General features: G+C 37.7%; 1 protein-coding gene across 14 annotated transcripts in view; it reads left to right on the top strand.

The window, feature by feature from the left end:
- The window catches only part of ZNF644 (zinc finger protein 644), an 81660-nt gene extending 70171 nt beyond the window's left edge, over positions 1–11489 (top strand). For all 14 annotated transcript variants that reach the window (XM_058842313.1, XM_058842321.1, XM_058842317.1 and 11 more), the window contains 2 exons: positions 6466–6568; positions 7058–11489. In XM_058842313.1, the coding sequence (XP_058698296.1) occupies positions 6466–6568; positions 7058–7250 (296 nt within the window). In that variant the 3' untranslated portion in view covers positions 7251–11489. The remainder of the gene's footprint in view (positions 1–6465; positions 6569–7057) is intronic.
- Positions 11490–15064: the final 3575 nt, after the last annotated feature.

The raw sequence follows: 15064 nt of genomic DNA on the forward strand, positions 1-15064 counted from the left end.
ACAATTCATTATGCTAAGAGGAACAAACCGAGTAGCAGGCTTTCTCTGTAGAAGGCTAAAAGAAACACTTTCATAATATGGGCCTATGGCTGCCAGGTCTTACATTGCACTACATTAATACTATAACAAAGCAGACTTGGAAGGAAGTAAGCAGATGCAGTAATACGTAACATGTAGAAGAATATGCCTTTAGTCAGTGATTCTGAAAATTTTCATAGTTACTCATTAGAAGGGTGATGGTAGGGAACTTCATTTACCACTGCTGTGATTTGATATTAGCCCTGTAGTAAGTTCCTTTCCTTATATACCTACCGAGGAAGTATTTTTCAATAGTTATTTATTTAAATTGAACATTAATAACAGTAATTCAGTGAAGGAGGCACTGGCAAACAGGGTAGTACACAGAGACTGAATCCTGGACAAGTGCTTTGTACTTGGCTTCCCTTTTGCTAAGTGGAAAAAGTGAAGGAAGCTTGTTTAAGTACTTTCAGGGATTTTTGTTTGTCTTCTGTAAGAAACATATTTTGCTAGTGAAGTAATTGCATGGTCATCAGAACAGTCACCATTTTTCTTAAAAGAATGGGAAGAAAACTCATGAGTCTTGTATTGTTGGACCTAAAAGTTGCTTTTGAATTAGGTTGGAAACAAAATGGGGTTAGAAACAAAGTTTAAATAAAAGGTTAGAAACAAAAGTTTGGGAAAAAAAAATATTTTGCTTGCTGGAGCTAAGCCAGATAAATAACTTACACCATGGATAAAGGCCTGTCGCTGAAACCATTGACTAAAAGGAGTCAATGTTGAGTTCTAGCTGTAACATCATGCAACAATGTATATTTGTAGTAACTTAGTCATTACTCTGTTGCAACTCTGTGAAGGTTGTAAACTTCGCTCATTGACTTCTCATTCAAGCAAGCTTAATGCAAGGCTTGTACACCAAACAATACACTTCTAAACAGTTCTATTTGATATTCCACTTTAATAACATAAGTTTTGTGAAGAGAATTATTTTTATGCAATGTTTCACTAGTACACACTAGTTCTAAAGTATACACAAATACACACTTGTGAGTGTTGCTCCTGGGTAGATCTTGGGTTTTCTTATTAAAACAAATAATTAATATAAATAATGGTTGCAGTTGAGAGCAATTTCGAGATGTCTTCAGCTGGACCTCAGCCACAGCTGAACCTTCAATGGTCTTCAGCTGTTGTATGGAGACAATGAGGACATGTTTATACATGTTCCTTCTCATTAAGCCTTTCTTATATCTTCCAAAGCAAAAATAACTACCAAAAATAAATCATATCAGGTGAATAATTATCTCCATTTCTTCCTGTAATACAATAATGGTGTCTAAACATGAACACTGTAATTCTTCTATCTGGCAGTTGCTATGGGATCTATCTAGGCACTACTGTTTTTTAGGAGAAATACATGAGAAATACGTGATCTCTGCATGCCACCAAAGTGAGACCTTTCCAAAGCATTACATTAGCTTATGTACTAGTCTTGGATTTTCCATTTGTCTGCATGTGTTTTTGATATGGACTGTTACCATATTGCTCTTCTAGCAGATGCCCTGCTTCTTCAGTCAGTAATGTCATCATATTTAGTTAAATCTTAGCCTATTTTTCTTTTCAAATGCAACTTGACAATTTTAGCAGTATAGTAGACAGTGTTAAGCATAATGGTAGGTCTGGAGAATGGACTCACTAAAAACATCCTAGAAGTGAAAGTTCTTAGGCTGTTGGCTGTTTGAGTTTAGTCTTTATTAAACTTTATTTGTGCCTATATACCAATGCATTATAGATCCACTGTAGAGCAAATAGGTGTGTCTTCAGATGTTGGGCTGGAACTTCTTTTGTTGTTATTCAGTCCAATTTTTAACAATGTGATGATCTATTTGCTCATCTTGAGTAGATGATAATTTCTTTTTATACCTGTTTTGATGTGTAGCAACACATTGGCATTTCTCAGAGCAGGTGGTCAACCTGCTTCTTTCCTCTGAGTATCTTTAGAGTTTTGGACAAACCTACAAAAAATCTTCAAAATGCATCTCACTATTCTTCATTATAGTTGTATATTCAGCTTCTTTTCTTTTTTCCTCTCTGGGCTTCTCTTGCTCCTTCCTGCCCTGGCTCTCCCCAAGTCTCTTGATTCTTTCTTGCACCCTAGCTTTCTACATCTTCTCTTTGTTGACTCTTTTCACATACTCAGTCTCTTCTTACTGGCTTTCATCTTCTGGGATTCACCACTTTCTTCTCTGGTCTCTGCTTCTGTAGGTGGAGACTGCTTTGTTAGAAGCTTGGGAGGGAACAATAAAGTACAGAGCAAGGAGTCTGGTCTTCAAGCGGTGTGACTGAGGTAGCAGTTCATGAGGGCAACTACATGTTGAAATGATTTCAAATGTTGTTATGTCAAACTTGTAGCTTTGGGATGTTTGTGGTGAAAGCATATCATTTGCACAGAAATCTGAGATCCACTGGCTTTGTGTGTCATCATTCTGTGCTGTTACAGTCATAATGAATCAACTGGCATGAAGATCTGATTTTCAGTATCCTGTAAAATCCTGTAAGGAGCAAAAATGATAGGAGGGTTGTTTTTTTTAATGTACTTCACTGTGCAGTAGTGATGAGGCTAGTTAGCAAGTGATTGAATTTGAAAAATTAGTGACTAAATGTACAAGAAAGATAGACAAGTACATTATTTTATACTTTTTAACTGGAAGTGTTTTCAAATGGTTAAGTAGTTCCATTTATGTGTCCAATTATTCAACTTGTTTTAGCTTATGTACACTTTGACAAAAGTAATGAAGTCCTAATAAAAGACCCAGCTTCAGTTTTCCTGAAATAAGAGGTATTTCATGTTGGGTGGCATCAGGAAGCAGAGCATTTTAATTTGGAGCTGCAGACTAAATGTCATGGCATGAAAGGGCCCCTGATTGTGACCTGTCTAATTCATTTAGGCATGCTTGTTGAAACCTATAGTCCATCTGCTTGTAGTCTTTCTTGATAAGTCATCACAGAGGTTTTTGTATGCAGTGTTTTTACCTAGCATATATTTTTTTGAAGTAGCATGCTCTGAAATTGTACATAAGTATCTCAAGGAGATTCCTCCAAAGTTTGATAGTCTTTTGGTTTAGATGGGTTGTTTTTCCATCATGTTGTATCAGAAGTTTGAGGAAGTGATGTGACTGGTTGTTTACAGAAAGTTTTTCAGTTATTAGCTATGAAGCACCAGGTGGCCAAATTTGAATGAGACTTCTTCCAAAAAGAAGTAGGTCTTTATGGAGAATGAGGAATGGTAGATTGGAAGCTGTTATAACTACAAAGTAGTGTTAATGATAGGTAATTCCTGCCTCTCTCTAGCAATTTGCTGCAGTTTTGATGCAGCTTACTAGAGCTAAATTATCCTTAGTCTCTTCCCAGATGAGATAAAAATATTCTTTTTGAGGAGGTCATGTTTTCTTACAGTAAAGACACAGAAAAAGCAGGAATTGAATTTTGGTCAGAACATGGCTACTTTGTGGGGAGGCAGTGGCTGAGGCAACTGTGTGATTTACTTGATGTTTGCAACCACTTGTAAGCATTGTATCAACAGAGTTCTGTATGTGCATATGACTTTCTTTAAACTTGCTGCTCTCTGGATAGACAAAATGAAATTAATGTGATGGATAATGATACATATGCCTCATAACTGCTGTTTGAATTGTATTTTTCAATGAGCTTTACTCAGATATTCCTCCTTCTTTACTCGCTTTCCATCTTCACTGGAGTGACTTCAAAACATACTGGTGCTGCTTTGAGCTCCCTAAAATGTAGAAGAATATGTTCACTATCTTGGAAGACAAAGGGAACAAAAAATGACCCTTGCAGAACACGGGTTTAGTATTCGTAGTGTTTTCTGTCTTTCACAACAACTTCTTGCTTGGGCAAACTTACTTTCAAATGTAGCTAGGTTGCTCCGAGAATTGATAGTGCAGTCTGAATCCTTTTTCATGATCTTTTACTGCGGTACTTTCTTCTCTTTGTTTTATAATTTCCTTATATAATAGAGCCTCCATCATAAATGGCTCAGAGAACATCTTTTGTTTTCCTTGTTTTCTCGTTGTTCATGGAAAAGGTAAAGATTCTACTTTTCAAGGAAGTAGAATCTACCTTTCCTGGTTCATTATGGCAGTTTCTGTCAGTGTGGCTCTTGTTTGATTGCATGGTAGTTCAGAGGGGTTTTTTTCTTAGATGATTATACTCACACAAAGATGATTATACTCACACAAATCCATTAGGTGTCAGGAATCTGCTGCAGAAGACCAATCCAGGTCTTACAGGAAAGGGAAATCTCTCTGAAATGCTCTGGATGTATGCGAGTAGAATCAAATTTCTTGATGAGAAGGAATGTCTTTGCCAACATCAAGGAAATCATCAAGTTCTTGTTCCAAATACAGGTTGGCTCTCTAGGAGGAGTCTGTTGTCACTACTTGCGTCTTTTTTTTTTCCCACTCATACAAACTGACATCAACTGTCATCAGATGCAACTCATGGACAATGTTTGTACTTGGATAATACCTACTTCTATTTCCCTTCTTCCCATAATGTTTCACATAAATTGGCAAAGGCAAAGCCTTTGCTGTAATAACTGCTGCAGATAAGTTGCCCCTCATACAAACAGTTCTCTTCAAAGCATGGGTGTCCGGGTTCCAGTGTTTTATCTACTGACATTGCTGATGGTGTTCCTGAAGTTGCGGTATGTAAAATACTTAATATGTGGTAGTTCCTACCTGATATGGTAGTTAGCTTTTCTCTTCCTAATTAAATGAAGAGTATGTTTCTGGTGAGAGAATAAAGTATTAAGAGCCCCTTGATGCTTTTTCAGAGGCATCTTGGCCATTTCTCTTTCTCTCTCTCTCCCCCCTGCCTTGGGTTACTGCCTTTTTATCCAGACTGGTTTTGTTGTTGCTGTCAGAAAAAAAAATGCTGTTAAGCCTCATTTTCCTAATGTTGATCTGAAGAAGTCTCTCTAGGTTGGTGTCTGCTTTCCACTTATTTTATTGGTTCTCTGGTACCTTCAAGCGTCAGAAAATCATTCTACGTTTTAGATAGATAGGAATCTTTAAGTCTGGGGATAGAACTGGGAAATGTCTGGTATATATACCAAGGTAAAAGTTGGGCTACAAGGTAAAAGCTTGAGTGATGCTCATTTGGAGGGCACAAAAAAATTAAGGATACAATCAAGACTGTGTTCTTTAAATCAACATGTTTTACCTCACCAGACAATGTCTTATGCTTCAGAATGCTTAGAGGTTAATTCTTCTGTTTTATATCCTAGGAGTCAAAACTTTAGCCAAGTGTAACATTTTTTTTTTCCCCCATTTTACTGTTAAGATGCTTCAGTAGCATAACATTATGCCTTCTTGGTATCAAGAATACCACCTGGTACTGTCTTTCTGGTTCCTGTGGAGTTTTTGTTGAAGTGGTGTAACTGGTTGTTTGCAAAACGTTTTTGTGTTGGGAGTTCTATTGTTGGTGTCTCGTGTTTTGGAATAGTGTGTAGCTAGATACACTTCTCAGTTCAAGCAGTCACAAACTCCTTGGGCTTTATCAGCTGTTTGCATCATAACAATATTAATTCAGTTTAATCCACTCATCCCCCACTTCGGCTGCTTCTTAGAATCTCCAGGTTTTGTTTCAGGTTCCCATTACATTTCTGTATGGGAGATACAGACCTCAAAGCTGTCTGAACTCATTTGCTGTGTGTTTCCTGTTCACATGTTACTTTCATACACAGTTTCAAATGCTTAGACTGAATTTAAAAAGTGGCCTTGCCATCTCTGTTGATTGCCCTAATACCAGCTCCCACTGCCAAAAACTAATACATACTTTTTGTAAGCTTCATTAGAATTTGGGCAGGAGTGAAGGGGAAGCTTCATTTGAAATTCTTAGAACAAAAGGACAGATTTTTGTTTTGTGTTGGAAACAAATGGCAGGTGTTTTATTCAAGCTAGAAAATCCTGATTATACTAGCTGAAAGCTACAACTTCGTAACGTTGTAACTTAGTTGAACATGAGTGGCCTTATGATGGTACTTGAACTACAAAACAGGTTCTGAGATTTTGACAGTGTTTTATGCATGAAAAGGAATTTTCAGTTGTGCTTTGCTTCTGTTTAATTCTGCAGTAGGTTTGTAGGTGCTTGCTGATACTAAAACAACAGTTTAATGGTGAATGTCCATTATCTAGTCTTTCAAAGAGCAAGCACAATGCTAAGCTAAGAAAAACCAGCTCAGGTGTTTTGCCAGTGTATTTCTTAGAATACACTATAATTGTTTTGGAATTACATTATAATTAAATATAGAAAAGCAAGGAGGTAGATGTCTTTTCATTATTGCTATAGGGAATACTTACTGAATATCTCTGTTTGACTAACACTCATTGAAGTATTACTTTCACATATGAAAATTTCTCTTCTTAGCTTTAGACTGTAAGCAAAAGAAGTCAAGGTCAAGATCTGGAAGCAAGAAGAAAATGCTGCCGTTACCTCATAGTGCTGATGAAGTTTACATACTCAGATGCAGGTACATAGTGCTACTTTAATTGGAAGAGTACATTCTTGAGAGCTTTACCACTTTTATTTATACAAAGATTCGTTATTGTATCCATAAATGTTTGTGATTAAATAGAATAATAAGAGGGGAAAGGAATTGTCTGTGTTCATTTATTTGAACAAAAGGATTTGATTCAGTCACACTTGGGTGTTAGATTGCCAATTGTTTCTGTAGCTAAAATGATATTGGTCATGTCTGAGTAATAAGGTTCTTGAAAAGAAACCTTATATAAGGACAACAGATTTATAATGCTGGCATTGAAAGTGTGAGAATGTGAGTTGTATAAGTTGCAGGGTTTTGTGCTCACAGTTACTAATAATGAACTCAATAAGTTTTTCAGCTAAAACATGTAGAAACAAACTTCAAAAAAAAATAAGACTTTCCTCTTAGTGTCTTTATTTTATAATTTTTCAGTAGAGATAGATGTATCTTGATGGATTAATTTTAATATTTGCATAGGTTTTGTGGTCTGGTCTTTCGAGGACCTTTGTCTGTTCAAGAAGACTGGATAAAGCACTTGCAGCGACACATTGTCAACGCAAATCTTCCACGGACTGGAGCTGGCATGGTTGAGGTCACATCACTACTTAAAAAGCCTGCTTCAATTACTGAAACTTCATTTTCTTTACTGATGGCAGAAGCAGCATCATAGAACACAGAAGCATTTTAAATTTTAATTGGATGTAAATTTGAAATATTTCATCATTTTTTAAAATAAATTGCTACACTAAATTATGTTTATAAATGCTAAAGACAGAAGATAGAGGAAGTGGATTACAATAACATCAAAATAAATTGAATACTTAACAGTTACAGTAAGTAGTCTTTATATTTTATAATAGGGTGGAAGATGTGTTTTTAAGGTTTATTATGTTTTTGTCAGTTACTGTGTTCACTATCAATACAAGACCATTATATGTATGGCCGCCGTTTTTAAATTGTTGCACATGGGTACTTAAAAGACAGATTTTAATAAAACAAAGAAACCACGTTCTCTTCAGTGTTACCCAAATCAAGGTTCTGTTTATTCCAAAAAGAATTACATAGCAAAATAAGATACTATTATATTTTGTTTGTATGTATGTAGTGTTTTGTATAATACCAAGAACTGCTAATACAATTTACTCAACTTAGGGCATTAAATACCATGTACTTCATAGTTCAAGAGACTGTTTCGTTCAAATAGGGCAATTAGTACTATTCTATCTAGGTGTGTAAGTGTTTTTTTTAAATCACATGAGGCTTTTTGTACTAAAAAGTGGAGGGAAACTTGTTTAAACAAATTTCTAAGAGACATATGTACATAATACTGGAAATTTGTGGTAAGGAAATATTCTTTACTTCAGTTGCATTTCTCACTGACAATAAAGTGGTGCATCCATGCTACCTCCTACTTGTCAACAAAGATGGTATTTACCCGTATGTTTTTGTATCATAGTAGATTCAATCCAACTTTCTTTATTACAAAGCATCTTTTTGTTAACAAGTTTGTTACTTTTATGACAATTTACTTAAAGTCTGACTTGCTTACAGAAGTTTGCCTCTACTATTTTATTTAACACTGTAGAAATGTACTAATAAGCATTGCTCACTACACGGTTAGAGTAGGCTTTTCATTTATAATTCTGTTTAAAAGTTTGATCATTTTAGAAAATTCAAACACAGATTGAAATGTTTCTACATATGAAGAGAATGTTTACAACTTAAATTTTAGAGCTTGTTTTGGATGTGATTATATGTATGAAAACTGTAACACTATGCTCATGCTAAGGACCTACTTACAGAATTATTGAAATAAATGTGCTGTGAGGATGGAAATATGGTGCAGGTGTCTTGGTCATGATGAATTGTGTTTGTTCATTTAAACTGTCTTCAGAACATGAGTTTTGTTTAAATCAAATTAGATTCCTCTACAAATCAATTTTGTATGCAAGTAACATTTCATTTTACTCATATAGGGTAACAGATACTGTAGTTAAGCCAAGGATATGCATTGATATTTTCTTTATATGTAAATAAAGTTAAAAGCAGTTAAAGCAAGAGGAGTATTTTGGTAGAGTATATACATACCTCACTGCCAGTGAAATTGCTTTCCTATGGTATATCTCCTTACCAGAAAAATCTCTAAATAAAAAGGTTTAAAGAAAATCTAAATGTCTATAATGTGAAGCATTTATTTGCATTGTGTGAATTAAGTTTGTGGAATTAATTTGTCTTGCTTGAGATTAGAATCTTTTCATGATCTTAAGTAAAAGTACATTTACTTGCAATAAACTGAATTGTTCACAGACGCATTACATTGGATTGGTGGAAAGTATGAATAAATGTCTGTCTTCCTGGATGCACAGAGTTCAGAGTTAACACGTGAGGCTTGTTAATGTTCTGATAAAATAGATGGGCTAAAAATGCACAGCTGTGCAAGACAGAGGCCTCAGACAAGGCCATCCTAGCTCTGTCAAGGTTATCATTAAATTAGTGCTGTCAGGTTTTTAACTGTACAAATTGCTACAGTTAAGTTTAGCTTTCTTGTTGAAATTTATTCTCTTGTAAGTGGAAAATCTACATTGTTACATTTAAAGGCTGGAGGAATAAATACTTTAGAGATTTTAGAAAAGATAACTGGGATGTTGAAGTTGTATTGCAGACAAATCGTGTATGCAAACTAACCAATTTCTGAATTTGTGGATACTTGTGGGACTTTTTTATACGATGTGAAAACTGAAAATTTAAAGCAATGTGTTGAAACAGAACAGAGGGAAGTGATCACATCACCCTGAATGTTTATAATGCTTTAATAGAGTGCTTGTTTACCCTTCTCACCAAAAAGGTGCTTGTGAGAGCACCATATTTTATGGCTGTCTAGCAAATGAAAAAATCAATTAAGTGCAAATGATATTTATCTAGTGTTGTTAAGAATGCTTGTAAAGTGAAGCCATATTGTGCAGAATTTTGCATTAGCAAAAAACTCTTACTAGATTCATAATAATCATTTTAAAAACCCTAGTTAATTCTATTTAATTCCTTAAACCCCAATAGCGAGCTACTTTATGTAACACTAAAATGCAAGGTTGTGTCTGAAGAGCAGTGAGCTCTAGGGCTGATCAGTTTCCAAAATGAGATTCTATTGATGAGGAATAGTTTTCAGAGACAGGCTGTGTGCCCTGCTGGCATCAGATCCTAGTGGTATAGTTTGAAAAATATGTAGGAGTTCTAGAACTCTTCTGATTATTAAATTAATTGCATATGTGGTTGATACAGGCTGAATAATCTTAAAAAAAAAAAAAAAATAGAGTACTATTAGCTGTCCTTAGCCTCTGGTCCTCAAGTGGGGCTATTTGTTGTCCTGGTTTCTGTTGTTTGGAAATGCAGATATTTTTTATCATTATCTACAAGGAAATATAAATCCCCCTCTCTAGAGTTACCAAAATTCTAAATAATGTGGTAGAAGAGGGTAAATAAAATCAGTAGCTTTGTGATGCCAGTCTGATGTTCCATGGCTTGAGGGGCTCTGTGGCAGTCTGTGTGAAAGAGCTGGATTTCCAGAGTTGCACATCTAAACACGAGCGTTAGTCTGTTCAGGTTGGCTTAGGTTGCTTTGGCATAAAGGCTGCAGTGACACAGTGATTTTTGTTTGGTTGACTTTGGTTCTTTATCACAGTCCTACTTGTTTCTGAAGTTATCCTGGTTTCTGGTAAAGGGTCTCTTTAGTAGTGGCCTCAGGAAAATCATAGACCACCCCCATACATTTGCAATAAGGTGATTGCCTATATTCCCTAGTCCCAGTGACACTTCCAAATTCTCTTTAGAAATTAAAACTCTGCTTGCATTCCTTGAAAAGATGTTTCTGTAGAACCTTGGATAGGTGATTAATTTAAAGTGCCCGTGGTAGCAGCTGCCAAGTGTTAGTGTGTTGAGGCTGGACACATGGAAAAGGAGGCGAGCAGACGACACATGTTGGGCATTGCTGCAGTTTGCCGGGTACGGTGCTGTGCCCTGGGCGAGCTGTAGGAGGTGGATTGCTTCCATGGGCTGATGGGCTCCATCCAGCTCTGCCCCAGGATCCAACTCCTTCCTCAGGGCTTGCCTCCCCGGGCAGCAGTGTCAGGAAATGAGCTGCTGGCTCCTCCCGCTGGGAGAGGTGTCGGTACCTGCTGGGGAGGGAGAGCAACCTGCAAAGGTGGGCACTGTAACTGCTGGGTGTGGGTTGTGTTTGAGCCGTGTGCCTGCGCTAATTCCTGCTGTTTCAGCCATGCTCAGGGAAATCACCAAGCTTTTTGAGGTAAGTGATCACAGGAGAAACGCGAGTTATGGATTGGGGCTCAGAGAAGAGCATCCAAAGTTTCTGAGTGTCACAGGACTGAGATGGGAATATGCAATGCTATTTTGACTGTGATGCTTTTCTTGGGCTAGTTATGGTTCTAGGTTTCCTGCAGTGCTTTAAAGAGGAGTTATGCATTAAATCTACCTGATTCTGAAAACCTACAGAAGATAAATTGGGCTGAACAAATGTGGAAACATTAGCAGTGAATAACAAGTACTTGCTTTTAACTAAATGGTTATGGGCTGTGAACAAACCCTGTTTAGTTCAGCACTATGGTTAACAGACTTTTCCACTTTTTATAACAGTAGTTAGTGGCCTGGATATTTAAGCACCAGTTTCATATTTTAAAAATTGATTTATATAGTTTTGAGTTTAAAGAAAACCCCAAACTTCTTAGGGTGGTACTTACTTTAAAAAGCTGATTGCATTATGATTTCGGATATTTCGATCCACCGTGCTTTGTAGGTGCTGTTGCCTGATACATGGGTAGCAATTGTGATGTAATGGAAACATTTGGCCATAGTGCCAGGTTTGTAATCTCTTGCAATAAAATGTTCCTTTTTAACACTGCAGGCTTCTTGGTGTTCTTCCCAGTTGCTCGGAGGTGAGCTGCCCTGCACATGTCATTTAACTGGGGAATTCCGCCCCAACCAGAGTGGTTGTGTGGTATTGCAGAGGGCAAATTTGCTGGCTGTGTGTAGCCACCTGAAAATTTAGAGAGGTGAGGCAAGAAGGGGGATATTTTACATTCCAGTGTTGGAGACTAAGGATGAAAAGTGGTGGTGGAGGGAGTGCCACCAGAGTCAGGGGCCCAAATCTGAAGCTGAATCCCAAGTGACAGTGGCTCTCATCTGTGCCCATCTGCCCACTTTTCACTCTGTACAATTTGGTCCCACTGCTGCCTTCTCTCCCAGCTAAGAGAAATTTTTCTTTGCAGCTTTGGCTGTGCAGTGTCTGCCACATGTACCTGGATGGAGTACACTGAAAAATCCAGTCTGCCAGGTGCTCTGCAAGTCCTAGTCTTCTCCTGTGGCACGAGAGGATTCATTGCTATTCCACAGCCATTCACGCATGCTGTTAAGAAAAAAATGCTGAGGTTGATAAAATACAGCCTAAAAAACTGGGGTGTGATTGTTTCAAGGGCTGGAGTGGGGATCCCTTCCATGCTTTGCTAGGGTTGAATTCTGGCACTACTCATTTTCATTTCTAGTTGCACTATAGGCTAATAAACTTGTATTTTAAGAAAGCAAGACATCTCTCTTAACGTTAATGCCCTGTCCCCCTATTAAGATTTGAGTAGAAGTCAGCCAACAGCCTTTTTGTAAAACTGCTTAGTAATACTGAAGCCCATCAAGTAGAAAAACCTTGTGGTCCAGTAGCTGGTGTCTGGCTGCAGTGCTTGCCCCTCAGGGAGGTTGTCCTGGCTGCCTTAGCTCGTGTGCAGGTGGAGGGATCAGGGCAGTGTGTCACTTCACTATGAGGGTGGTTTGCACTGACATGGAGTTATTTTGGCTAAAAATAAAAATTGGAATAAATGCATTCCTGTGGGAATGCTCTTCTCTAAGTAGAGGCAAACATTCATTCAAAAGCCCTGAGAGATCTTTCTCATACAGGCTCCCATGCTCTTCTCACTGCAATTAAAACCCAAGCAAAATAGCATCCTCAGTAACTGTGAGGCCAGAGGTTCCAAAATTTCGACTCTTACTGTCCAGTTAGGGAACAAAGGGAACCTTGGAGCCTTTTCAGAGCTTCCAAGACACTTGTACACCCTATCTTGTATAAATCACAACACTTTAGGGCTTCCTATCCTATATTTTCACTTAAAAGTACACTTTTAACTTAAAAGATCTGAGGTTTGTGTACCAAGTGATGATAACCCTTCTGATTTTGTGTTAGAGGCATGCAAAATGAAACATGATACTCATTACATGAGTATATGTAATGATCAACATTACATGATACTCATGGTAAGTGTTCCTAAATGTAACCTACCTCTTCAAAATCTGTTTATTGGAAACTGAAAACTTCATATGTAAACCTTTGATTATGTATCTTTAAGTCAGCAGCATCTTTGAATTATGTTTGGTATGTCTCTGTGAAACTCAGCCACATCCATCCTCACTGCTGTAGCAACAAATGCTGAAGCTCTGAATCCTATTGTGCTCTTTGAAACGGCTTCAGAAAAGAATAGACTGATAAAGGAGAATGCAAACTAACACCATTAAGCTGTGTTTTAACCAAATAAGGAATTGTGTGTCACCCAGGTGCAAGTCTTGCTGACAAGAAATAATTCTTTCATCTGTTTCTTCCCTGAAAAAAAACTAAATTGTGTGAAAGTAGGAGAAAGAAACCAGCCTTATTTAGATGAAAAAGCAGGGGAAAAATCTTTTAAAAACAAACAAAAACCCCATAGGTTGAAAGAGAAACTGCAAAGAGGAGAAGACAGTATAAGCCTGGTGCTGGCACTTGTTTTGCAGTCCCTGAAATCTAGCTGATAGCTGCATTTGCCGTGCCTCCAAATCTTCAGGGGTGCACTTGGGTTTCTGGCACAGAGGAGGTGAGGGCAAATACTATCCTTAGCCAAACAGCCAAGGAAAGAGTTTTCACCCAAAACAGTTAAAGAGATAGGCAGTGACAGGGGAAAGAGGCTTTAAATCAAATTTCTTATTGGAAGTCAACTGAACCCATTCCCTTTGCCATCTGGAGTACATTTACTGAAGCTTTTTAAGTGCTGTGTATAAATCCATAGACAGTCCAATCACGAAAGAACATGAGCTGCTCTTCCCATGTATGTCCTCAGTTACAGATTTGCTAATCTGATTTTTCAGGTTCTGTTCATGATAGATTGTCATTCATTGCCTCCAAAAATTTTCTCCTTTAATATTTGACATCCATTATTTTGCAACATTCTCTCCTCACTGAAATAATCTCAGCTACTCAACCCAGTGTTCTCTGACTGCAGCTGACCATGAGTGCTAATAAATGACTGAAGACCCTGACCCAGAATGTGAGTGTTCTTGCAGGATCCCAAACTCATTTCTTTGCCCTGGGGCCCAGGTTCCCATCTGGGAATGGTACTTAGCTGCGTCTCACTGGGCTGCTAACCTGACTGTTTTCATTATCTTCATTCCTAGCCTGGTTTGTTTTCCCTTTCCTCAGTTTTTGCTTATATCCACATTTGGGGTTTTGTCTTCATTTTTCATCTCTCTTTTTCTTTAGGACTTTACTGCTGGCTACCAGTGATGAAGCTTTCTGGGAAAGTCCTGTATTGGTGTGAAAACAGATAGAGTATTGCTTAGTATTCTTAAAAGCATAACTATTGGCTTGATTTATGATTTATTTTATATAGAGACACTAGCACTCTAGCTAAATGGAGAAGGGAGAAGGAAATGTTTAGATTTTAGGGTGATTTGGGGTTATACAAAACAAAAATCCCAAGTTACACAGCTGGTACCAACCCTTGATGTGCTGCTGGGAGCTGAACTCATCAGTTACCTCTCTGTTTTGTCTGCACAGGGCTGAATTTACTGTCTTTTTTCTTTTTTTTCTGGCAGCCTTTCTGAAATCACAGAAGTATTTAGAAAATGGAGCACTTGAATGATTTTTGTGAATACACAGCTGGTTAGGTTCTTTGAGCAAAGCAAAACAGGGATATCTATGAAAAGCCATTAAAAACATTGGAGATAGGGATCTCGGCCCATAGATATCTTTTATCATAGGTAAAAGATAAATGCAATAGGTGGCATGAAATTCTTAGGAAGTTAAGCTGTGAATTCAGATTTAGGTGGAGAACTGTGCAAGCATGTGAGCAGCCCTCTCCACCAGCAGCAGCAAAATCAACAAACTACAGGTTTCTGTAATTTCCTGCATTATGGAGGAGTTGGCACCCAGTTCATAAAGGGTGAGGACAAGAGAGGTCAGCCCTGCTTTCCAGTCACTCCTGCAATGTATGTTGTGTGCTGGGCTCTGGGAGTTGTAGGATGGCCCAGATTTTTCTTCTTGCTGCATCAGAAATTGAAAGCAGTGCGTTACAGGAGTATCTACAATCTACATGTGTATGATACTTGCTGCTGTAGTGCCCAGATTTACAGTGGGCACCTTTTTTTTCTTTTCTGAAGTGGAAGGTGTTTATCTTGCTGTGTCTT

Source organism: Poecile atricapillus, chromosome 7, assembly GCF_030490865.1.
Source record: "Poecile atricapillus isolate bPoeAtr1 chromosome 7, bPoeAtr1.hap1, whole genome shotgun sequence".
Taxonomy (NCBI): Eukaryota; Metazoa; Chordata; class Aves; order Passeriformes; family Paridae; genus Poecile; species Poecile atricapillus.